Here is a 27,608-nt window from a genome sequence, read left to right on the forward strand (position 1 = left end):
ATCAGGATATAAACAATGATTGCATCTAAAAGATCAGGATAAAAACATAAGATCCCAAAAACATGCCAGCGAATATAGCAGGATATACGGTAGTATTTACAAGTACTTCTCAATAAATAAGAGGCTTAAACATTTCTTCTTTCTGAATTTTGAACATTTACTATACCAAACAATCAAACATCATCTTAATATAAACAAGTGATACCTAGATTAATTGATGGATCTGCAGCATGCCAAGTGATCAGAGACTACCAATTTGTTGATGACCATAATTTATTCATGTTCATTAAGTTAAAACAAAATATACTATAATGTAAACAATAATAAACAACTATTCTAGTTCATTCATTGTTTTATTAAATTCCATGATTAATTTAACAATTAGTTCAGTGATTTCAATTTGAGAAAAGCTTCACTTTATAGATACAGAAACTGTATTTCTAGTGTACCCAGGGTAAATCTCTGTATTATTATATACTACTAATTTGATATAGAAACTTGAAGAGTTTACATCAAAATACAGGAGTGACATTACAATGTAAATGTTTCATGATATTTTCACTTTGAAAAATATTTAATAAGCTGTATTATAAAGTGGTAAATACCATTAACTATAAATGGAGTGTGTTGTTTGTTAACAATAAATATTTATTATCTTATCAATAGATATTAAAAATACTGGCAGTTTGTGGGATACCCTTATATTCAACTGCACAATATAATTGAGTGTTTTAAATGCAAAACCCTTGACTGAGAATTATTGAATGACATACTAAAATTTAAGATTGGAAGAGAGTGAGGTAAGTATCACAGTGTTCAGCTAATTAAGAAAGAGTCAATGATTTGTTCATTTGAACTTTGTGTATTTCTGTGTTGACCCATAGGTTGACCCCTAGGATACACCGGATTGTTGACCCCTAGGATACACCGGATTGTATCAGCTATAAAGTACAATGGGGTTCAGCAGTTTTTATTGCTTGATTAAGATTTAGAATTTGTGACAAAATTAAAGTCTGGAAAAGTACCTATGCTCATTTAAACACTTAAAGCCAAGAAATATGTACTAGAAAACAGAAATATATATCTATATTTTTTGTTTGTTTCTCTATGTTTCTTTTTTATAAAGCGGAAATATGTAAATGAAAAACAGTTCATCCGAAGATCACCCTAACACCAAAGTTACACAGAAAGTTAATCACACCAGGAAGCCATTTGTTAACCAGCAGATTCCAATACAGGCTCAGCCGCTGACATCTATATAGATGTAATATAATTCTGCATATTGATAAAGTGCAATGCTGGTCAAATTGATAACTTACTAAAATGAAATGTCTATGAATAATTTAACTTATTTATTTTTTGGCCTGTTGATCTGTCCCATAGTCAAACTTCAATTTTCGTGGTGTCATAAATTCACGCACTAATTCATCAGTGACCTTTGCCCTCCTTTCTCTGTGTTCCCCAACTAGTTTCTGGAGCACCCCAATCAGTTCCTTCTTAAGATAGCCAGTCAGAAGTTCTCCACTTGTGTAATCCTTGGGAAAAAAAGCACATTAAACCATAAAAAAGAAACTGGGTAAAGAAATAAAACAAAATTGTAATTTATTTGGTGGCATTTGCCATATAATTGATGTGAGATACAAGAGATCCTAGAGGGATCTTTGTGCAGATCCCAGAGGGATCTTGGTGCCCACCATAGGTGGATCTATGTCTGGCAATTGAAAGAGAGATCTTTTCTCTCTTTTCAAACTTCAACTTTCAAAATTCAAGATGGTGGCCTGTCGGCCATCTTGTTGACCGATCGGTCCCAAAATGCAATAGGCATGCTCAACTAAGGCCAAGGGGGAACCTACATATGAAATTTGAGAATGATCCCTTCAGTATTGTTTGAAAAATAGCGGTAACAAACTTTAATTATCAAAATCCAAGATGGTGGCCTGGCAGCCATCTTGTTGAAACTGATCGAAACTGTTGAAAATGCAATATGCACAACTGGGACTCCAGCGGAACCTACATGTGAAATTTGAGAAAGATCTCTTCTGCACTTTCTTAGAAATAGCAGTAACAAGAATTGTTAACGGACAGACGACAGACCTCGGCCGACAGACAAAAGGCTATTTGAATAGTCCACCATCTGATGACAGTGGACTTATAAATGTATTTAATATGTCAGCACAGTTTTTTATGTCAATAAATTTGTGGATCTCATACAAAGATTTATGTATAAAACGCAATATTTTTTCCTTGGCATATTCTATGACTGGTTGGATATTGATAAACAACATTCCAAGTCACACATACCTTTTCTATCTGTGCCAGACGTTCATCGTCTTCAGAGAAGAATTTCATATACTGGAAGGCCACATCAACAGAACAGTCGCCTCCCTTCTCCTTGTGTTCCTCTACTGTACTACCGCCACCAGAGTAGGCGTATTTGTTGATCTAAACAGAGAAACCACACACATTAAAACACGTAAAACATTATCAGTGTATAATCTACAGGTTATCAGTCTAAAATTAAAGGTTATCAATGTGTAAACTAAAGGTTATCAGTGTATAAACTACAGGTTATCATTGTGTAAACTACAGGTTATCATTGTGTAAACTACAGGTTATCATTGTGTAAACTACAGGTTATCCGTGTGTAAACTACAGGTTATCAGTGTGTAAACTATAGGTTATCGGTGTGTAACCTACAGGTTATCTGTGTGTAAACTACAGGTTATCATTGTGTAAACTACAGGTTATCATTGTGTAAACTACAGGTTATCGGTGTGTAACCTACAGGTTATCGGTGTGTAAACTACAGGTTATCTGTGTGTAAACTACAGGTTATCAGTGTGTAAACTACAGGTTATCAGTGTATAAACTACAGGTTATCGTGTGTGTAAAACAGTACAGGTTAAATCATATTGTAAACTACAGTTATCAGTGTATAAACTACAGTTATCAGTGTATAAACTACAGGTTATCAGTGTGTAAACTACAGGTTTAAACCACAGATGATCAAGTAAGAAATCAAATATGATAAATATACTGATCAGTTATTCAATGCCAACATAAAATGAAAATAATGATCATCAGATCACAATGCACACATAACTGCCTTGAAATATCTCATTTTTAGAATGATCAGATCACAATGCCACATAACTGCCTTGAAATATCTCATTTTTAGAATGGTCAGATCACAATACCACATAACTGCCTTGAAATATCTCATTTTTAGAATGATCAGATCACAATGCCACATAACTGTCTTGAAATATCTCATTTTCAGAAGAATCAGATCACAATGCCACATAACTGCCTTGAAATATCTCATTTTCAGAAGGATCAAATCACAATGCCACATAACTGCCTTGAAATATCTCATTTTTAGAAGGATCAGATCACAATGCCACATAACTGTCTTGAAATATCTCATTTTCAGAAGGATCAGATCACAATGCCACATAACTGCCATAAATCACAATGCCACATAACTGCCTTGAAATATCTCATTTTTAGAAGGATCAGATCACAATGCCACATAACTGCCTTGAAATATCTCATTTTCAGAAGGATCAGATCACAATGCCACATAACTGCCTTGAAATATCTCATTTTTAGAAGGATCAGATCACAATGCCACATAACTGCCTTGAAATATCTCATTTTCAGAAGGATCAGATCACAATGCCACATAACTGCCTTGAGATATCTCATTTTCAGAAGGATCAGATCACAATACCACACAACTGCCTTGAGATATCTCATTTTCGGTGTCATACCTTGTCCTTGATTTGTTTGTCTGTGTCAGTGAGGAAAATGGAGGAGGTGGGATCACTGGCGCTCATCTTACTCTGGGCTCCCTGGAGGGCAGGGAAGAACGTTGAGTGTAACAGTGCTGGCTTCTTACAGCCGAGCTTTGGAGCCACGTCACGGGTCATCCTAAAGTACGGATCCTGTAAACATATTTACATTGTCAACTATTTTGATTAAAGTCAATGAAATTCCTATCCATTTAGCCATACGATTAAGCAAATACAAAGTGTATCTGAGCTGTAATCTCATAGGGAACACAAATAACCATCTAGGAGTTGTTTATTGGTAAATAAGAGTGAAGTGAATAGTTATAGACGAAAGATGATTAACTCAGCTTGTAAAGATTAAAGTCCAAGTTACAAGATGTTGCTACCCCCAATGTGTAAATGACTTTATTCCAACTTTCATTGGAACAAATTTATTTCAGGGTAAACAGGGTTACCCCATGTTAAACATATAACATGATAAAATGATTAGCAGAGTCACATTAAACATAGATATTTTATATCATGTACACCATACCTGGTCTATTGCACATGGGATAAGACATTGTATATCTTGTTTCTTGTTAAAGATCATAGGGAAAGCTCCACTAAAGCTTGGTGCAGCCTGGATAGCAGGGAAGGAGATTTTGCCGATACAGTCACTCTCGGTAAAGCCAAATATACCCTTGACTTGGTTGAATGTTACACCTTTCTGAATACGACACATGTACTTGTAGAAGTCTGGACAGGAGCTGTAAAAGAAACAATTTAATGGTACTTCAGTTGCAAAATAAAGAAATCAAGTATGTTTTAGCTGAAAGGGAATGGGGAGTCTTGATATTCTCAATATCTGCATTTTCTTCATTAAAAAGATTGCTTATACCTGAACCTGCACTTTACTAATCCAACATCAATGATAGTAACGTTCCAACAGTTATGTTTGATATGTTTATAGGAACTTATTGGTGGAGTCAGACAACAACTTACGAGATATATTCTACATCACTGAAGATAAAGGTCTTTTCAATGTCGAAGCCACAGGCAATGATGTCTTTTGCATTTTCATGGGCGAGTCTGTTGGCTTCGTCAATAGTCAGATCCTTCCACAGAAACTTCTCATCGTCGGTCATCTGGATGACCAGAGGTACGTCAAACGTGTCCTGCAGCCACCTTTTTTACAGGTGTAAACAATAATTATCAACAAGATAACACCCTTCATATAATAGCTAGTCATCAATCATGTTAAAACATGAAAAATTCAGCACCGTTATCAGTTTCATTTTACTATTCCTTTGCTTCAATTTGACAAACAAACTGTTACCATTGGTTACAGTATATCACAAAAGGTCACTTAAATACATTTACAGCAAAGAGAGCTAACTTTTATAATAAATTCACGAAGGTTTATCTCCATGAATTAATATCTACACCATTTATATTGAAAGGAACTCCAATTCAATTTCTAAATCAGCAAATGTTAATTTTTGCAATTTTGTTTCAAAATAAAAATTGTGAAATTTAGTAGCCACGAATGAAAGTTGGTTTATTTGAATTCATACATATTTAAGTAGGATACTCACTTAGTAAATATAAAGGGGATGAGATGTCCGAGATGCATGGCCTCTGATGAAGGACCCCTCCCTGTGTACAGGTAGAAAGGCTTTCCCTGCTCAACTGTTGTCAGGATCAGGTCCATTTCTCTGAAGATTAAATCAACATTTTATATATAGCTAATGGACATAACTAATTACGTACATCTTAACATTACAGCTTCAAGCTCTGTACAGCTCGATAAGAAAAACAGTAAAGTCAACAATGACCTTAACCTATTCACTTGACTCCTGTAACAATGAAAGATACCTTTACTATAATGACAATATTAACATTTAATGTGTCCATCAGCTGACCATTGTGACCAGTACCATACCTGTGCGAGAAGAAAATGCCTCTCCGTAACAGATGATGGACAGGCTTGCCTGTGACTTTCTCAATCCTTTTGAGCAGGGCATCATCAATTTTAGAACTCCCAAATCTATCTGTAAAAAAGATAACAATCAAGTTACAAAAGATTTAAAGGTAATAGGGTCCATGGTTAGCTCAAAAACTGTAATGGTCCAAAGTAACCCCATTGTGTAAATAGATACTTCACTGAAAGGTGGCAAAGGTTATCATACCAGGTACATCAACATGAACCCACCTATAGGATCAGTGAAGGTGTTGATGGCTATATGGGACCATGTATGCATACATGTCTATAGAGTCAGAACAGACAGAAATTGGTCAGGGGTTACAGGTCTGACATAATTCTAACAAAAAATATCAAGCCTAACAATGCTACATCCCCCTACCATTGATCCTTAGTGTGTTGTTTTAGGACCTTTTATTGAAAACCTACTTAGTTCCATGTGCAATAATTTTGCACATTTTGAGAAGTTGAACAATATTAAATTGCCAAATAAACTGCTGTGAATATGTTCTGAGTATATTTAAAATAGAATCATGGCTATAAATCACAAAAGTACATTGCTGTGAAAAGGTCACTATAGGTATGAAAATTGAAATTAAGTGACTGCAAAAATGTTGGTTTTAGTAACAGTGTTTGTATTGCTATGTGGCTAATATTGGGGCGCTATACAGAATAATGAGGCTAATATTGGGGCGCTAACATATACAGAATAATGAGGCTAATATTGGGGCGCTTACATATACAGAATAATGAGGCTAATATTAGGGCGCTAACATATACAGAATAATGAGGCTAATATTGGGGCGCTAACATATACAGAATAATGAGGCTAATATTGGGGCGCTTACATATACAGAATAATGAGGCTAACATTAGGGCGCTAACATATACAGAATAATGAGGCTAATATTGGGGCGCTAACATTGTCCATTGTTCCTTCTTTTTACACACATCACTACACAACATACCAGTTCACTCTACAGGTAACAATGAAGATACTGGCAATCATATTGTATTACCATTTACAATGAAGGTAGGCTTAGGTAGCCCAAAGTGTGCATATCTCCAGTGAATTGTGACCTTTAGTATACGTATATATTTACAAAATATGGTGACTGTAATTTCCATAATTGATCAATCGTCCGGTAGTATGTAGCCACGCCTCATGCTTGCACACGCACATGCACATATTCAATGTCATAGAAAATGTCATAGCAAACACAATACAAAATGCAGTTACAAGTAGTTTGATTGACAGCTGGTTGTGGCGAACTGTCAATGTCTATCTTTGACTAATAATAGCCTCTGTACATTTTCTTTTGTTTATTTTCAGACAGACTTCACATGAGGACTACTAAGAATATGTGTAATCAAAGTACACCGCAGTCATAAGTTAAGTACCACCTAAAGTGTACATGTTATAACTTTATGCTTCACAGACTTCAAAAAATGAAATATGATAAACAAGGACACAACACATGTATAAATTCGTGGAGCTGTATACACCTAACCAATATCTATCATTAATAAAATCCATAAACCAATGTGTACAAATCACATGTCTATTACAACAAAATCTTAAACAACTCTGGCACAAGGCCATACTTAATTAATATGTATAATTATACTTGATGGTTATGAAAGACATGGTTCCTGTGCTGCATGCAAATTTTAACAGTATAAAATTGTTAAGTACTGTATAGGTATATTTTTAATACCATATTCATGATATTAACTGGGAATGATAAATAATGCATACTAATGTTCTTTTTTTTTAATGTCACCTAGTATCAGTGACACATTAATGGCATCAATGGCAGACCTTTAGTGTTTCTTTCCTAAAGGAGGATTGCACAAAAGATATAAAGCACCTGTAAAACTGTACTATGCAATACAGCCATTTCATCTTTCTAGAACTCGAGCATTCGGTGATGATGAGAACCAAAAAGATAACAAATTAGAAATAGTTCCAACAAAAAGCAAAACATTGCATTGAAAGATTCAGAAGGCTATGGAATTTTGAACTATAAAAATCTACTTAAATCTTCAAGAACCTCAAGCACATACCAGTATGTAATTTCTGAATTTCATTATTTGAAGAATCTGACTAACAGCACAACTATAGCAAACCATAGGGACAAAACAATACACCAGCAGTGTGGACCACCTTTTATCTCAAACCAAAGGGACTAAACAATACACCAGCAATGTGGACCACCTGTTATCTCAAACCACAGGGACTAAACAATACACCAGCAGTGTGGACCACCTGTTATCTCAAACCACAGGGACTAAACAATACACCAGCAGTGTCGACCACCTGTTATCTCAAACCACAGGGACTAAACAATACACCAGCAATGTCGACCACCTGTTATCTCAAACCACAGGGAATAAACAATACACCAGCAGTGTCGACCACCTGTTATCTCAAACCACAGGGACTAAACAATACACCAGCAGTGTCGACCACCTGTTATCTCAAACCACAGGGACTAAATAATACACCAGCAGTGTAGACCACCTGTTATCTCAAACCACAGGGACTAAACAATACACCAGCAGTGTCGACCACCTGTTATCTCAAACCACAGGGACTAAACAATACACCAGCAGTGTCGACCACCTGTTATCTCAAACCACAGGGAATAAACTAATACAATACACCAGCAGTGTCGACCACCTGTTATCTCAAACCACAGGGACTAAACAATACACCAGCAGTGTCGACCACCTGTTATCTCAAACCATAGGGACTAAACAATACACCAGCAGTGTCGACCACCTGTTATCTCAATCTACAGGGACTAAACAATACACCAGCAATGTCGACCACCTGTTATCTCAAACCACAGGGACTAAACAATACACCAGCAGTGTCGACCACCTGTTATCTCAAACCACAGGGACTAAACAATACACCAGCAGTGTCGACCACCTGTTATCTCAAACCACAGGGACTAAACAATACACCAGCAGTGTCGACCACCTGTTATCTCAAACCACAGGGACTAAACAATACATCAGCAGTGTCGACCACCTGTTATCTCAAACCACAGGGAATAAACAATACACCAGCAGTGTCGACCACCTGTGATCTCAAACCACAGGGACTAAACAATACACCAGCAGTGTCGACCACCTGTGATCTCAAACCACAGGGGCTAAACAATACACCAGCAGTGTCGACCACCTGTGATCTCAAACCACAGGGGCTAAACAATACACCAGCAGTGTAGACCACCTGTTATCTCAAACCACAGGGACTAAACAATACACCAGCAGTGTCGACCACCTGTTATCTCAAACCACAGGGACTAAACAATACACCAGCAGTGTCGACCACCTGTTATCTCAAACCACAGGGACTAAACAATACACCAGCTGTGTCGACCACCTGTTATCTCAAACCACAGGGACTAAACAATACACCAGCTGTGTCAACCACCTGATATCTCAAACCACAGGGACTAAACAATACACCAGCAGTGTCGACCACCTGTTATCTCAAACCACAGGGACTAAACAATACACCACCAGTGTCGAACACCTGTTATCTCAAACCACAGGGACTAAACAATACACCAGCAGTGTCGACCACCTGTTATCTCAAACCACAGGGACTAAACAATACACCAGCAGTGTCGACCACCTGTTATCTCAAACCACAGGGACTAAACAATACACCAGCTGTGTCGACCACCTGTTACCTCAAACCATGGGGCTGAGTAATACACTTACCCTTATCTTGAAGCATTGCATTACTGTAAAAGAGATTGGGACTGTTTGTCCTTCTAGGACTCCATCAAGATGGTGATCATCAGAAAAGACCAAAAGTATTGATAACAGAAGGCAACTAGAACTAAAACTTTCAATACATCCAATAAAATGACAAAACTATCAATGGCAAGATGCAACAGACATTTCATTGATTAACTTTGAAAATGTTTTTGATAAATTTTGTATTAACTCCATGTTATAAATCTAAAATAACCTAACATATATCATAGTGTGAACTGTGTCACAGGTCTATAAGGTATAGCATAACAAGCAAATTCTACCAAAGCTACAAGAAGCAAAATTTAGTTAAATGGCTTGAAACATCAAATAAGCTTATTGCAAGGCTATTTCAACAATGTTACAGGTACAGCAGAACAAGACACTTATGTCTTAGAGACAGTAAAATAACATTCAATAGTAAACTGGCTGACCAGACACTTATGTCATGTTTACATAAGACACAGTAAAATAACATCCAATAGTAAATTGGTTGACTATATATAGCTAGTGGCCTATCATATTATGGCAGTTATTGCAAGGCGAAAGTAATAAAGTGTACATGCAGAGGTATTTACAGGAGATGTGTCATAGATTCAATGCTTCACACTAGGACAAATTATGTTCCTTATAGAGAAGTTGGTATGTGATATCGGGAGGGCAGGCTGCAGTAGTCCTCCTACAGTGTATAAAGATAGCTACCAGCTACTATAAGTTATAATCCCCTTATCAAAAATAATCATGGCATTGGTTTGCAAAATTTTAAATTGTGTTTACAAATGCCTTTTGGTAAGATAAGACTTTTAACAATGAAGTTTCAGCTCACCATGCAGCCATGGGTTGATCATTTGATTGTGCATGCGTCTTTGAACTAGACAAAATGAATCATGACATGAGTTATCCGGTAATGTGTAAAACACCTACCAATAAGCTTGTCATAGTTGATACCCTTTTCAGATTTACTAGACACTGTCCAGGGAGTAACTTCATCCTCCTCCTCTGTAGCCTTTTGATCAGGCTGTTCAATGTCTGGTACCTGATCTGTCGAAGCCATGCTTGAGAGTGTAGTCGTCCAACTTCAGAGATCTAAGTTATACCAGGTAATGGGCCACTTATATATAGTGCCAGGTCATGAGGGATTTCTAGTGTTGCATCATTGTTTACTTAGAATGCATTACTCACCATGTGTGGACGTACTTTCATTTTATATATTACAAAAAATAGAATTTCCAGGAAAAACTATTTTGTGTAGTCTGCATAGAGACTGCTTTCACTTCACATGTAATTTGTATTGCTTAGAGTTCTGGACCAATGCCATTTTGAATCAGTACCACATAATATATAGCTTATAAATAGAACCATTCATCATATGTCACCAGAGACAGCCCCAGGTTAATATCATTTAGAATTTAGTGTTGCTGGTTTACACCAACTAACTAATTAATTTGTAAGTGTATCTAACACTATATTGTATATCAACTTTCACTTTCTTAACCATCAGCAACTCCCTATAATAACCAGAATACCTGATAGATGATTTGTATAGCTTATAAAAAGCTACTTTCATTTCATATATACTTTACATTGATCTCAAGCTGGAGCAATGCCATATTTTCCATAAATTGTCAGTAAAACAAAGCAGTATACTCCCCAATTCTTGGTATTATATTGTCTTATAAACTATTAGATTATGGTTACAGGAACTTAATTTATACATGGACAAAGAAACTCATGTTTCTTGCTTTGTTCACAATGAAAAAAAAATCAAACATGAAGTGTGCTATTTACTGGCTAATGCTATTGTCTGATGATATGTGTATATATCAAAAATTACTAAAATAACACATGTATTCTTTTTTTTTTACCTTATTCCAATATATAGGTAGACATGCAGTAACTTAAACTGCATCCATTTTTTTGTTTTGTTTTTTGTAATCAGATAGCAAGATATACCAAGTAAGGTTGCTGTTATGTATGCATGATGTCTGATTGTCTCAGCTATTTTGATATCATATCAAAGAGATATTTCATGTTGACTGGATGATAAATAAGCCTGCTTATCAATCTTAAGTGAAGATAAGCACACTTGTGTGATATATCATTATGACTGGTTGTTGCATCATACAAACACAATAATATTTACACATAAGTCAAGACTACAAACATTCACACACTCCATATTGAACCACAGAACTACAAAATAGCAGTGAGTCATAGCTATTGAGTATATTTCCAAGAATTTGGAATACCTTCAAGTCAGCATGCCAAGGGCTATATGGTGTGATTGCATCACCCTTTAGCACTACAGACATTGACCTTTTCCACGAATCTCAAGATTTTATAAATAGATCTTCCAGGTATCATACAAATATCCAGAACGTCATAGGCATATTTTTACCCAACTGAAAAATGTAAGAAACAATCCATGTGCATGTTATTGTACAAGAGATAATATTGAACAGCTATATGGCCATTTTGAAATATGCTTGGGTTTCGGTGAGGAGGAAATCATTAGCCTTCAGCGATAACCTGTCTGGCCTACTATCCAAAACAGGCCTTCAAATCAGTGCCCCAATAAATAGTAGAACATTGTTAGACACCTTAACCACTAGCTAAATGAATATAATGTCATTTTGACCATTTTGGCCACACCCCACAGGCCACTGCGTGTTGGGGACCATATGGTTCACAATTTTGATTGACACTTGGTCATCAAAGGATTCTGGAAAATTTCAATGAACTTGGTTCAGTGATTTTGGCTTAATCTCTGGTGACCTAATAACAAGAGGCCCAGAGGGCCTGTATCGCTCACCTGGTTTGTAATGCCAAGTAATGTTCTGAATACAGGTTCATTGTTTCTTTTCTGAAGGAATTTTAATATTAACCTCTAAATCCCCTATTGGGCCCCACCCCTCCCGCCCCCAGGGGGTCAGAGCCAAAATTTATACAAGTTCTGTTCCCCTTCTTCCAAGGATGTTTATGGCCAAATTTGGTCACAATCCAAACAAAACTCTAGGACAAGAAGTGATTTATAGGATTTACCTCTATTTCCCCTATTGGGCCCCACCCGTCCTACCCTCGGGGGGCCAGAGTCAAAACTTATACAAGTTCTGTTCCCCTTCCCCCAAGGATGTTTGTGGCCAAATTTGGTTACAATCCATGCAGAACTCTATGACTAGTAGCGATTTAAAGGATTTACCTCTATTTCCCCTATTGGGCCCTGCCCCTCCTGCCCCCGGGGGACCAGAGCCAAAATTTATACAAGTTCTGTTCCCCTTCCCCAAAGGATGTTTGTGGCCAAATTTGGTTACATTCCATTCAGAACTCTATGACTAGTAGCGATTTAAAGGATTTACCTCTATAACCCCTATTGGGCCCTACCCCTCCTGCCCCCGGGGGACCAGAGCCAAAATTTATACAAGTTCTGTTCCCCTTCCCCAAAGGATGTTTGTGGCCAAATTTGGTTACATTCCATTCAGAACTCTATGACAAGTAGTGATTTAAAGGATTTACCTCTATTTCCCCTATTGGGCCCCGCCCCTCCTGCCCCTGGGGGATCAGAGCCAAAATTTATACAAGTTCTGTTCCTCTTCCCCCAAGGATTTTTTTGGCCAAATTTGGTTACAATTCATGTAGAGCTCTAGGACAAGTAGAGATTTAAAGGATTTACCTCTATTTCCCCTATTGGGCCCCGCCCCTCATGCCCCCAGGGAGTCAGAGCCAAAATTTATACAAGGTCTGTTCCCCCTCCCCCAAGGATGTTTGTGGCCAAATTTGGTTACATTCCATTCAGAACTCTATGACTAGTAGCGATTTAAAGGATTTACCTCTATTACCCCTATTGGGCCCCGCCCCTCCTGCCCCCTGGGGACCAGAGTCAAAATTTACCCAAGTTCTGTTCCCCTTCCCCCAAGGATGTTTGTGGCAGATTTTGGTTACAATTCATGTAGAACTCTATTACAAATAGCGATTTAAAGGATTTACCTCTATTTCCCCTATTGGGCCCCGCCCCTCCTGCCCCTGGAGGACCAGAGCCAAAATTTATTTAAGTTCTGTTCCCCTTCCCCAAAGGATGTTTGTGGCCAAATTTGGTTACATTCCATTCAGAGCTCTATGACAAGAAGCGATTTAAAGGATTTACCTCTATTACCCCTATTGGGCCCCGCCCCTCCTGCCCCCGGGGGGTCAGAGCCAAAATTTATACAAGTTCTGTTCCCCTTCCCCCAAGGATGTTTGTGGCCAAATTTAGTTACATTCCATTCAGAACTCTATGACAAGTAGCGATTTAAAGGATTTACCTCTATTTCCCCTATTGGGCCCCGCCCCTCTTGCCCCCGGGGGATCAGAGCCAAAATTTATACAAGTTCTGTTCCCCTTCCCCCAAGGATGTTTGTGGCCAAATTTAGTTACATTCCATTCAGAACTCTATGACTAGTAGCGATTTAAAGGATTTACCTCTATTTCCCCTATTGGGCCCCGCCCCTCCTGCCCCCGGGGGACCAGAGCCAAAATTTATACAAGTTCTGTTCCCCTTCTTCCAAGGATGTTTATGGCCAAATTTGGTCACAATCCAAACAAAACTCTAGGACAAGAAGTGATTTATAGGATTTACCTCTATTTCCCCTATTGGGCCCCACCCGTCCTGCCCTCGGGGGGCCAGAGCCAAAATTTATACAAGTTCTGTTCCCCTTCCCCAAGGATGTTTTGTTGCCAAATTTGGTTACAAACCATGAAGAACTCTATGACTAGTAGCGATTTAAAGGATTTACCTCTATTTCCCCTATTGGGCCCCGCCCCTCCTGCCCCCGGGGGGTCAGAGCCAAAATTTATACAAGTTCTGTTCCCCTTCCCCAAAGGATGTCTGTGGCCAAATTTGGTTACATTCCATTCAGAACTCTATGACTAGTAGCGATTTAAAGGATTTACCTCTATTACCCCTATTGGGCCCTGCCCCTCCTGCCCCCGGGGGACCAGAGCCAAAATTTATACAAGTTCTGTTCCCCTTCCCCAAAGGATGTTTGTGGCCAAATTTGGTTACATTCCATTCAGAACTCTATGACAAGTAGCGATTTAAAGGATTTACCTCTATTACCCCTATTGGGCCCTGCCCCTCCTGCCCCCGGGGGATCAGAGCCAAAATTTATACAAGTTCTGTTCCTCTTCCCCCAAGGATGTTTTTGGCCAAATTTGGTTACAATTCATGTAGAGCTCTAGGACAAGTAGAGATTTAAAGGATTTACCTCTATTTCCCCTATTGGGCCCCGCCCCTCCTGCCCCCAGGGGGTCAGAGCCAAAATTTATACAAGGTCTGTTCCCCCTCCCCCAAGGATGTTTGTGGCCAAATTTGGTTACATTCCATTCAGAACTCTATGACGAGTAGCGATTTAAAGGATTTACCTCTATTACCCCTATTGGGCCCCGCCCCTCCTGCCCCCTGGGGACCAGAGTCAAAATTTACCCAAGTTCTGTTCCCCTTCCCCCAAGGATGTTTGTGGCAGATTTTGGTTACAATTCATGTAGAACTCTATTACAAGTAGCGATTTAAAGGATTTACCTCTATTTCCCCTATTGGGCCCCGCCCCTCCTGCCCCCGGAGGACCAGGGCCAAAATTTATACAAGTTCTGTTCCCCTTCCCCAAAGGATGTTTGTGGCCAAATTTGGTTACATTCCATTCAGAGCTCTATGACAAGAAGCGATTTAAAGGATTTACCTCTATTACCCCTATTGGGCCCCGCCCCTCCTGCCCCCGGGGGGTCAGAGCCAAAATTTATACAAGTTCTGTTCCCCTTCCCCCAAGGATGTTTGTGGCCAAATTTGGTTACATTCCATTCAGAACTCTACGACAAGTAGCGATTTAAAGGATTTACCTCTATTTCCCCTATTGGGCCCCGCCCCTCCTGCCCCCGGGGGATCAGAGCCAAAATTTATACAAGTTCTGTTCCCCTTCCCCCAAGGATGTTTGTGGCCAAATTTGGTTACATTCCATTCAGAACTCTATGACTAGTAGCGATTTAAAGGATTTACCTCTATTTCCCCTATTGGGCCCCGCCCCTCCTGCCCCCGGGGGACCAGAGCCAAAATTTATACAAGTTCTGTTCCCCTTCCCCCAAGGATGTTTGTGGCCAAATTTGGTTACATTCCATTCAGAACTCTATGACTAGTAGCGATTTAAAGGATTTACCTCTATTTCCCCTATTGGGCCCCGCCCCTCCTGCCCCCAGGGGAACCAGAGTCAAAATTTATACAAGTTCTGTTCCCCTTCCCCCAAGGATGTTTGTGGTCGAATTTGGTTACAATTCATGTAGAACTCTATGACTAGTAGCGATTTAAAGGATTTACCTCTATTACCCCTATTGGGCCCCGCCCCTCCTGCCCCCGGGGGACCAGAGCCAAAATTTATACAAGTTCTGTTCCCCTTCCCCAAAGGATGTTTGTGGCCAAATTTGGTTACATTCCATTCAGAGCTCTATGACAAGAAGCGATTTAAAGGATTTACCTCTATTACCCCTATTGGGCCACGCCCCTCCTGCCCCCGGGGGGGGTCAGAGCCAAAATTTATACAAGTTCTGTTCCCCCTCCCCCAAGGATGTTTGTGGCCAAATTTGGTTACAATCCATGCAGAACTCTATGACTAGTAGCGATTTAAAGGAAATGTTGACGGACGGACGGACGGACGACGGACGCCGCGCCATGACATAAGCTCACCGGCCCTTCGGGCCAGGTGAGCTAAAAACTGAATTTAATATCTGGTCTTCATTCCCACCAGGGGCATGTGGGATGGGGACAAACATGGGTAAACTAACTTAAATTAAATTTTCTCATAAAACATAGTAGAAATAAAGGTTCCTCAACAAGTGTATATTGTTTATCATATTTATCAAACCTGCTTAACTACGGGAGACTATACCTGACTACGGGAACTATACCAAAGTATATTCCCCTGGGAATGAGCATGCGACCAAATATATGACGTCATAATGAATGTCATATGACGTACTAAATCTATTATGGCCCTTTCCAGAGGGAACTGTTCTCCTATAGTGTTGTCTGGCGAGGTATAGTCCCTGAGTCGAAGAGCCAATATTCTGTTGCTTATACTTTAAATAGGCAACTACCTGTTATATAGTAAATCAAGCCCCACACATCCTTCCCCCAAGGGGGTCAGAGCTAAAATTTATACAAACTCTAATCCCCTTCCCCCAAAGATGTTTCTGACCAAATTCGGTTACAATCCTTGAAGAACTCAATGACAAATAGCAATTTACTGGATTCACCTCTATGTCCCTAATTGGGCCCTGCCCCTCATGCCCCCTAGGGAGTCAGAGCCAAAATTTATCCACAATCTAATCCCCTTCCCCAAAGGATGTTTCTGGCCAAATTTGGTTACAATCCATGCAGAACCCTAGGACAAGTAGCAATTCAAAGGATTAACCTCTATTTCCCCTATTGGGCCCCGCCCTTCCTGCCCCCTGGGGGTCAGAGCCAAAACTTATATATACAAGCTCTGTTCCCCTTCACCAAATGATGTTTCTGACCAAATTTGGTTACAATCACTGAAGAACTCTAGGACAAGTAGCGATTTAAAGGATTTACCTCTACTCTATTTCCCCTATTGGGCCTCATCCTTCCTGGCCCTGGGGGGTCAGAGCCAAAACTTATACAAACTCTGTTACCCTTTCCCAAATGATGTTTATGGCCTAATTTGGTTACAATCCATGCTGAACCCTAATACAAGTAGCGATTTAAAGGATTTACCTCTATTTCCCCTATTGGGCCCCGCCACTCCTCCACCCAGTGGTTCCCCTTCCCCCAATGATGTTTCTGACCAAATTTGGTTACAATCCATGCAGAACTCTAGGACAAGTAGCAATTTATTAGGATTTACCTCTATTTCCCCTATTGGGCCCCGCCCCTCCTGCCCCTGGGGGGTCAGAGCTAAAATTTATACAAACACTGTTCCCCTTCAACCAATGATGTTTTTGGCCAAATTTGGTTACTTTATTTTCCCTATTGGGCCCCGCCCCTCCTGCCCCTGGGGGGTCAGAGCCAAAACTTATACAATCGCCAAATGATGTTTCTGACCAAATTTGGTTACAATCCATGCAGAACTCTAGGACAAGTAGTGATTTAAAGGATTTACCTCTATTTCGTCTATTGGGCCCCGCCCCTCCTGCCCCCGGGGGGTCAGAGCCAAAATTTATACAAACTCTGTTCCCCTTCACCCAGTGATGTTTGGTGGCCAAATATGGTTACAATCAATGCAGAACCCTAGGACTAGTAGCAATTTAAAGGATTTACCTCTATTTCCCCTATTGGGCCCCGCCCCTCCTGCCCCCAGGGTGTCAGATCCAAAACTTATACAAGCTCTGTTCCCCTTCACCCAATGATGTTTGTGGTCAAATTTGGTTACAATCCATGCAGAACTCTAGGACTAGTAGCAATTTAAAGGATTTACCTCTATTTCCCCTAATGGGCCCTGCCCCTTCTGCCCCCGGGGTGTCAGATCAAAAAATTATACAAGTTCTGTTCCCCTTCTCCCACTGATATTTCTGGCCAAATTTGGTTACAATCCATGCAGAACTCTATGACTAGTAGCAAATTAAAGGAAATGTTGACGGAGGGACGGAGGGACATAGGGACGGACGGACGACGGACGCCGCGCCATGACATAATTAAGCTCACCGGCCCTTCTGGCCAGGTGAGCTAATAATGGCATGGTTCACTGAAGTTATTCTTTTCTCATTACACACTTATTGAAATGATCCTCATTATTTTGTTTTTACAAAGCTCACATACAAGGTACATACAGACATTCCAAGTGATATTAACTACATACATGTATTACATTCCAGATAGTGTTATCTAAAACAGTACTAAATGACAATGATCTGTTATCTAGAAACAGTTAAAAATTTGCTTTACCTATAAGTTTTTGGCGATCAACACCAGTTTTAGACTTGATTTCAACAAAATGTGGAGTCACAATATCATCATCTACATTACTGTCTCTATGTGTCCGTCCAGTCACCAACATATCCCCCTCAACTAGAGCCTCCTCCTCCGCGGGATGTTGATCAACTATACCAGCCTCGGCCTTAGGTACAACTATAGCCTCCTCCTCCGCGGGATGTTGATCAGCCATAGCAGCCTCGGCCATATAGGTACATTGGTTTATCAGTGAAGAGGACCTTACCAAGTTGGCGATATGATCAAAGTGATTGATGACATAATCAAAGATTTAAAACATTTATAGCTTTCAACTACATAACTGGCAACTTTATATAGAACATTGATAAGGAAATACCAAATTCTATATTTGAGTATATTCAAATACCATGGAATTTGTTCTTTCTTTTTTGTTTTTATGTACTGTTGAGTATCACTAAATAAGTTTTTCTCTCAATATTCTTCTTTTGCTTGTCTTTTTTAATATGTAGAATATTTTGTAAACGGGGATGAGAATGCATACAGTCATATAATATACAATCATATGGTATTTCAAGATGGTAAAAAATATCTTTTAAGACAGCTAACTGCTTTGATAAAACCTCCAAAATCTTACTTTCATTTTATACTGGTTTCCCATGTCATTGGGAGAAATCATCACCGTCATAATCATTTACACCCTTACATATCTCACACATGGGAGAAATCATTACAGTCATAATCATTTACACCCTTAAATATCTCACACATGGGAGAAATCATCACCGTCATAATCATTTACACCCTTACATATCTCACACATGGGAGAAATCATCACAGTCATAATCATTTACACCCTTAAATATCTCACACATGGGAGAAATCATCACCGTCATAATCATTTACACCCTTACATATCTCACACATGGGAGAAATCATTACAGTCATAATCATTTACACCCTTACATATCTCACACATGGGAGAAATCATTACAGTCATAATCATTTACACCCTTAAATATCTCATACATGGGAGAAATCATCACCGTCATAATCATTTACACCCTTACATATCTCACACATGGGAGAAATCATCACAGTCATAATCATTTACACCCTTACATATCTCACACATGGGAGAAATCATCACCGTCATAATCATTTACACCCTTACATATCTCACACATGGGAGAAATCATCACCGTCATAATCATTTACACCCTTACATATCTCACACATGGGAGAAATCATCACCGTCATAATCATTTACACCCTTACATATCTCACACATGGGAGAAATCATCACCGTCATAATCATTTACACCCTTACATATCTCACACATGGGAGAAAATCATCACCGTCATAATCATTTACACCCTTACATATCTCACACATGGGAGAAATCATCACCGTCATAATCATTTACACCCTTACATATCTCACACATGGGAGAAATCATCACCGTCATAATCATTTACACCCTTACATATCTCACACATGGGAGAAATCATACAGTCATAATCATTTACACCCTTACATATCTCACACATGGGAGAAATCATCACAGTCATAATCATTTACACCCTTACATATCTCACACATGGGAGAAATCATCACCGTCATAATCATTTCACCCTACATATCTCACACATGGGAAATCACACGTCATAATCATTTACACCCTTACATACTCACAACATGGGAGAAATCATCACAGTCATAATCATTTACACCCTTAAATATCTCACACATGGGAGAAATCATCACCGTCATAATCATTTACACCCTTACATATCTCACACATGGGAGAAATCATTACAGTCATAATCATTTACACCCTTACATATCTCACACATGGGAGAAATCATCACCGTCATAATCATTTACACCCTTACATATCTCACACATGGGAGAAATCATCACAGTCATAATCATTTACACCCTTACATATCTCACACATGGGAGAAATCATCACAGTCATAATCATTTACACCCTTACATATCTCACACATGGGAGAAATCATTACAGTCATAATCATTTACACCCTTACATATCTCACACATGGGAGAAATCATTACAGTCATAATCATTTACACCCTTACATATCTCACACATGGGAGAAATCATTACAGTCATAATCATTTACACCCTTACATATCTCACACATGGGAGAAATCATTACAGTCATAATCATTTACACCCTTACATATCTCACACATGGGAGAAATCATTACAGTCATAATCATTTACACCCTTACATATCTCACACATGGGAGAAATCATTACAGTCATAATCATTTACACCCTTAAATATCTCACACATGGGAGAAATCATCACAGTCATATCATTTACACCCATACATATCTCACACATGGGAGAAATCATCACAGTCATAATCATTTACACCCTTACATATCTCACACATGGGAGAAATCATCACAGTCATAATCATTTACACCCTTACATATCTCACACATGGGAGAAATCATCACAGTCATAATCATTTACACCCTTACATATCTCACACATGGGAGAAATCATCACCGTCATAATCATTTACACCCTTACATATCTCACACATGGGAGAAATCATCACCGTCATAATCATTTACACCCTTACATATCTCACACATGGGAGAAATCATCACAGTCATAATCATTCATATCCTTACACATCTCACACATGGAAGAAATGAGGAGAGTGAGAGAGTGTTTATATTTAAGTTGTTCTTCTTCATATGTCTATACATATTCAATTCGGATTAGCAACGATCTGACAAAAACAGAGAGAGAAGAGGAAGCTGTACTAAGAGAGGAAGCAAAAAAACGGAACGATACTGAAACTGAGGGTTTCACCCACAGAGTAAAAGGTCCTCCATGGAACAAAAAAATTGTGGAGATCAAAAAGAAAACTCGGGGAGAAAACTAAAGGATAGTCTGGGCTGCTGCTACACAAACGCCGACAGTCTTCTAAACAAACTAGATGAATTAAAACTAAGGGTTCAAGAGAACGAGAGCGGTACAGATGTTATAGGTATAACTGAAATCTACCCTAAAAATTACATATTTTTACCAAGCAAAGCAGAGCTAAATATTCCCGGATATGAACTCTTCATCAATGAGAAATAGGGCTGGGTATTGGAAGGTCTAAAACGATACGATACGTATTGACAATACACTGAAACAATACACGATAGGTATTGACGATATACTGGACCTCTTTTTTCAAATTCAGTTGACCATTGTGTTTTGAATATTGTGACAATAAAAGACAATTTTGATAAAACATTCTATAACCTGGCAAAAAACCTACCAAACATCTTATTTGGTTCACCATCTGTGTTGATTTATTTCTGTCAATTTGTATTCTTAGCTATGAAAAGACATTTCTAATCCATCTAGGACGCACAGATGCTTTAAACACTTCCTTTGATTGAAATGCTCTTACTTGAATGATGTTTAAGAATAACTTTTGTTTGGAATTTCCTCTTTCTATTATAAAAACAGTAGGTTGAGTTGTTAAAACGATACAGCGATATACAGCCTGTTTGCGTATCGATATTCGATACGCTTCTGAAAACCGATAGTCATACGTATCGGTATATCGATATATTGATCCAGCCCTAACGAGAACGACCCTAATCGACACCGTGGGATAGGTATATATATCAAGGATGGCCTTAAACCAGTGGAAATGAGCATTAAAACCAGCTTTAAAGAGAGCGTCTGGGTTAAACTTACATCGCCAGATAACGGAAAAGTGTTGATCGCGGCTGTATCTATAGGAGTCCTAATTCCGATAAGGATAACAATGATGAGTTACATAATCTAATTAACAAAGTTTTGGCAGATAAAGAGTTTTCACGCTTGTTAAAGATGCTCCACCGCCGACAAATGGTATTTTTTCACTATAAAAAACAGGAGAAGACGATTTAATATTTTCCTTCAGTTACAAAAGTTACTTATTTTACACCATTACCAACATTGGAAAGTATGAGCATCTAATTTTACTTCAAGTTAAAATTATGAAAAATAATTAATTGCATCCCGAAAAAATTCTGTGGCACTATATCCTTTATGGAATGAAGTACTGATTGCGCATGCACCAAAGGCAAAATAAATTATTTTATATTATTTTTGTGTTAATTAGACATATATAAACACGATAATACACCAATTATTGTTCAAATAATGAATATCATTTATGCTATGTCGGCGGTGGAGCATCTTTAATATTTGGTGATTTTAACTTCCCAAGTATTGATTGGAGCACATGGATATCAAGGGGAGATAGACAAGGAGAAAACTTTATAGAGCTCTTAAGGGACAACTACCTCCATCAACATTCCAATAAATGCACCCGCGTCCGAGAGGGAAACGAGGTAAACATCCTTGATTTAATATTAAGTAACGAAGAAGGGATGGTAAATGATATTACTTATGATAGCCCTATAGGGAACAGTGATCACGTCCTTATATATTTTAAATACGCATTCCGCAAAACGGAATCCCAAAATGTTCCACCAGATTATAACTTCCGCAAAGGAGACTATACCAACATGAAGAAGGAACTACGGGAAGTGGACTGGGACGAAACCTTGTCTAACCTAGATATTGAAGATGCTTACAACACCTTTCTTCGTATTTTTCATAATATAGCAGATAAGCATATTCCAAAAAGGAAGAGCGCATCCACAAATATAAAAAACGGCCTGGCTTTAAACAGGGACCTTACGAATAAAATTAACAAAAAGCATCGCGCATGGACAAGGTTTATGGAAACGAAAACACAAGATCGATATAAGGAGTATGCTAAACTCAGAAACCAAGATAAATGGGAACTCCGGAAGGCAAAAAAGGAGATGGAAAAGGAGATTGCACTTACCGCTAAACATCAACCTAAACGATTCTGGAAATATATAAATGCTAAGAGAAAAATGAGATCGGGGATTTCGGACCTAAAGGGACTGAACGGAGATCAAACACAAGTAGCAACAAGTGATTTGGATAAGGCAGAAGTATTGGTTAATTTCTTCACCAGTGTATTTACTAACGAACCTCCCGGGGAACTACCTTCGTTCACAGCTAGACCTTTGAGTCAAGTATTTCAAGACACAACAATCAATGAAGTCGTAATTAAGAAACTATTTTTCAATTTAGATACTGACAAGAGGCCCAGAGGGCCTGTATCGCTCACCTGGTTTTTTGTTAGTAATTATCACAAGACTCTCACAATTAGAAAAATAAGCAAAATTGACTCCCAAAGTTTAATTTTGAATCACAACCATACAATGATGCTATTGATACCATACAAATATGCTATCTAATACATAGGTTCAGAGACAAAGTAATTTATATGAAAATAGTAGCCTAATTGACCTTTTTGACCTCGCATATATTGCCGTTTAAGGCCAGGGGGTAAGCCCTATCATTTGTACAATTTCAAATCCCAACCCTATAAGGATGCTACCATTGCATTATAAGTGCTCTTCCATTCTTAGTTTCAGAGAAGGAGTCGTTTATATGGAAATAGCCAAATTGACCCCTTTTGACCCCGCCCCCCAGGCCCCCGGGGGGTCAGCCCCATCATTTGCACAATTTGGAATCCCAACACTATAAGGATGCTACCATTGCATTATGGGTGCTATACCATGCTTAGTTTCAGAGAAGAAGTCGTTTATATGGAAATAGCCAATTTGGCCCCTTTTGACCCCACCCTCAGGCCCCCGGGGGGGTCAGCCCCTCATTTGCACAATTTGGAATCCCCACCCTATAAGGATGCTACCATTGCATAATGGGTGCTATACCATGCTTAGTTTCAGAGAAGAAGTCATTTATATGGAAATAGCCAAATTGACCGCTTTTGACACCGCCCCTCAGACCCCCGGGGAGTCAGCCCTATCATTTGCGCAATTTTGAATTCCCACCCTATAAGGATGCTACCATTGCATTATGGGTGCTATACCATGCTTAGTTTCAGAGAAGAAGTCGTTTATATGGAAATAGCCAAATTGGCCCCTTTTGACCCCGCCCATCAGGCCCCCCGGGGGTCAGCCCCATCATTTAAATTTTGAATCCCCACCCTATAACGATACTACAATTGCATTATGAGTGCTATCTCATGCTTAGTTTCAGAGAAGAAGTCGTTTATATGGAAATAGCCAAATTGACCCCATTTGACCCCTCCCATCAGGCCCCCCGGGGGTCAGCCCCATCATTTGTACAATTTTGAATCCCCACCCTATAAGGATGCTACCACTGCATTATGGGTGCTATCCCATGCTTGGTTTCAGAGAAGAAGTCGTTTATATGGAAATAGCCAAATTGACCCCTTTTGACCCCGCCCCTCAGGCCCCTGGGGGGTCAGCCCCATCATTTGTACAATTTTCAGTTAGTAGCCCATAAGGATGCTACTAGTCAAATTTTGTTGAAATCCGACCAGCAGTTATGGAGAAGAAGTCGATTGTTGACGGACGCCGGACGCCGGACGACGGACGCCGGACGCTGCGGTATATCCCATAAGCTCACCTCGGTTCTTTGGACCAGGTGAGCTAACAAATCACCAGGACCCGACGGGATGCACCCGAAAGCCCTAAAACAACTCCACAACCTTCTATGTACACAAATTTCGATAATCTTCAACAAATCCCTATCTGAAGGTAAACTACCCCAGTCTTGGAAGGACGCAAATATTACAGCCATATACAAAAAGGATTCAAAAACCAATCCCGGAAACTACCGACCTGTCAGTCTCACCAGCATCATCGTTAAAACAATGGAAAAACTTATACATGATAGTATAGTTCAACACATGCAACTGAATAATTTATTCAGCAAAATTCAGATTAGAATTCTCCCCGGAAGATCAACAACACTTCAAATGCTAATTGTCCTAGATGAGTGGACGCATATGCTGGATACGGGAGGAGAAATTGATGTCATCTATATGGATTTTATGAAAGCGTTTGACAAGGTACCCCATCGCCGTCTAATACACAAACTCTACAATTATGGAATCAGCACAAGAACTGTTAAATGGGTAGAAAATTTTCTAAGTGATAGACATCAAAAAATGCAAGGTACTGCAAGTTAAGGGATCGCCAAATAATAACAGAACATATCATCTCGCGAACCAATCTGGAGAAGTCATACTGGAAAAAATTGTCAGCAAAAAGACATAGGAGTAACGGTAGATGCCAATTTGGACTTTCGGACCCATATTCAAAATTCTATAATAAAGCAAACTCAGTCCTCGGCATTATCAGAAGATCGTTTACATATCTGGACGAAACGATGTTTAAACAGTTATTTAAGGCACTGGTAAGACCGCACTTGGAATATGCAGCCAGTGCATGGAGCCCATATAAACTTAAAGACTGTCAGATGATAGAAAACGTACAACGGAGAGCTACCAAGCTTCTACCAGGATTTAAAGATCTGTCATACGAAGAGCGATTAAAAAAACTGAAACTCCCAACACTTAAACATCGCAGGATTAGAGGGGATTTAATAAACGTTTTTAAAATTGTAAACAAAAAATTTGACGAGAGGGTTACCTCTAACATATTTGTTTATGATACGAACGAAAGAACTCGAGGCCATAAAATTAAGCTGTATAAACAACGTTGCAACACGGAGCTAAGGAAAAACTCTTTCACGTTTAGGGTAGTTGTTACCTGGAATTGTCTACCAGAGTCTGTCGTTAATGCAGAGACTACTAAAGATTTTGAGATACTGCTAGATAACCATATGAAGGACAATATCTATAATAATTACTGATAAATAATTTTATTGAGTACTTGTGTAACGTCGGCCGCCTACATGTTAGCGATGACGAGACTTCTTTCGAAGTTCTTTTTGGGATGAAATGTGGTGAGATAAACTACTTGACACAATAGATAAAGTTCACATTTTTATTAATCCACAGCAAGTTCAAAACACAGTTAATAATTCACACTGTTCCATGATCGTACATTCACACTTGGCCAAGTCATTTCACACCATTTTCACATAAGTATTTACAAGTCCATCCTCACAAAGTAACGGCACTTCCACTAACTTCTAAAACTACAGGAAAAAAAACTCTCATAAGTAAAGCGCGCACCTCTTTTTATACCGCTTCAATAACAATTAATATTCATTAACTCCCAAATTATTCTACTGACCAATCTAAACCTTAAACGTGTGCACGTGCTCCTGATAGATCAGCATCATGCCTAATATGGACCAAGGCTTTTGTCCGCAATGCGACACTGACCGAAATTGACCATATATGTCTCTACCCAAAATCCACTACCTGTAAACAACTGACTTTCAGTGTATGCAAACTATAGAGTTTAAATGGCAGAGCGCTATCCACGAACCTGAGCGAGATGCGTTAACCTGTATCAGACGTCCTAGTAACCGAACCATTACAGCGCTAGCTAAGCCTTAACAATATACGTACTACACCTAAAGGGAAGCAACTCGAGTAGAATTAACTTGACAATAACTAATCTATGTTCCCGCATCATACAGATATATACACAATCTCTACCAAACTAATAACCATTCTAATAAAACAATCTGTATCTCCAAAATCAATACACTTCTATACAACTTTACCAGTGACAATATAATTAGTTTATATTGTGTCTTATGATATGGACATAGAGGCTTCTAGCCTGCGTCCATTATTTTCCATTAAATCCATTATACATAGATATCTACACATAAAACTACATTAAGTTAGTACATGCATGATACATGCGACATCTGGATGGTCCATTACTCCATTTACCCAGTACATTTGTACAATGTCATGTACTTCCAATAAAATGTATGTATGCAGCTTGTTCGTATGTTTGAATTAATACTTACTGATTAATTTATCGTAGTCAATGCCTTTCTGTGAAGAACTCGACACATTCCATGGGTTTACAACATCTCCATTTCCTTCCTCCATGGACAATTTGGCAAGCTTTTCTGCGTCTGTGGCCATTATTAAGTCCTAGATCACTTATTTTCCAGTTAATGTTCCTAACATAAGGCTGAAACACTTAAATCTCAAGTATCAATCAGGGTTTTTAAAAGTAAAACTCCTATATCATGTTAATAAATATGTCGCGTACATCGTACAATATTGCAATATTTCAGCTTTCGGTTT

At 38.9% G+C, this 27,608-nt stretch overlaps 1 protein-coding gene across 3 annotated transcripts; it reads right to left on the reverse strand.

Moving 5' to 3' along the window:
* Positions 1-1,235: 1,235 nt before the first annotated feature.
* On the reverse strand, positions 1,236-27,589 carry LOC138319102 (tryptophan--tRNA ligase, cytoplasmic-like). Of its 3 annotated transcripts, none has more exons than XM_069262026.1 (8): positions 27,323-27,589; positions 5,719-5,827; positions 5,372-5,491; positions 4,779-4,961; positions 4,330-4,543; positions 3,774-3,947; positions 2,302-2,442; positions 1,236-1,535 (listed from the first exon to the last, which is right to left on the reverse strand). In XM_069262026.1, the coding sequence occupies exons 1-8, from the start codon at positions 27,441-27,443 to the stop codon at positions 1,353-1,355; spliced, it is 1,245 nt and encodes a 414-aa protein (XP_069118127.1). In that variant the 5' UTR covers positions 27,444-27,589; the 3' UTR covers positions 1,236-1,352. The 3 variants fall into 3 exon arrangements, with proteins under 3 accessions (XP_069118127.1, XP_069118125.1, XP_069118126.1); XM_069262024.1 differs by lacking the exon at positions 27,323-27,589 and adding an exon at positions 18,458-18,707; XM_069262025.1 differs by lacking the exon at positions 27,323-27,589 and adding an exon at positions 10,459-10,635.
* Positions 27,590-27,608: the final 19 nt, after the last annotated feature.

Source organism: Argopecten irradians, chromosome 3 (assembly GCF_041381155.1).
Source record: "Argopecten irradians isolate NY chromosome 3, Ai_NY, whole genome shotgun sequence".
In the NCBI taxonomy this organism is placed as follows: domain Eukaryota; kingdom Metazoa; phylum Mollusca; class Bivalvia; order Pectinida; family Pectinidae; genus Argopecten; species Argopecten irradians.

Excerpts from the sequence above, each read along its gene's own strand:
- LOC138319102 (XM_069262024.1), bottom strand. The coding sequence starts at position 18,692 with ATGGCCGAGGCTGCTATGGCTGATCAACATCCCGCGGAGGAGGAGGCT. Across the intron at positions 4,962-5,371 it reads ATCCCCTTTATATTTACTAA|GTGGCTGCAGGACACGTTTG; the intron begins GTGAGTATCCTA and ends CCTGTAAAAAAG. Across the intron at positions 4,544-4,778 it reads AGTGATGTAGAATATATCTC|CTCCTGTCCAGACTTCTACA; the intron begins GTAAGTTGTTGT and ends TTTCTTTTACAG.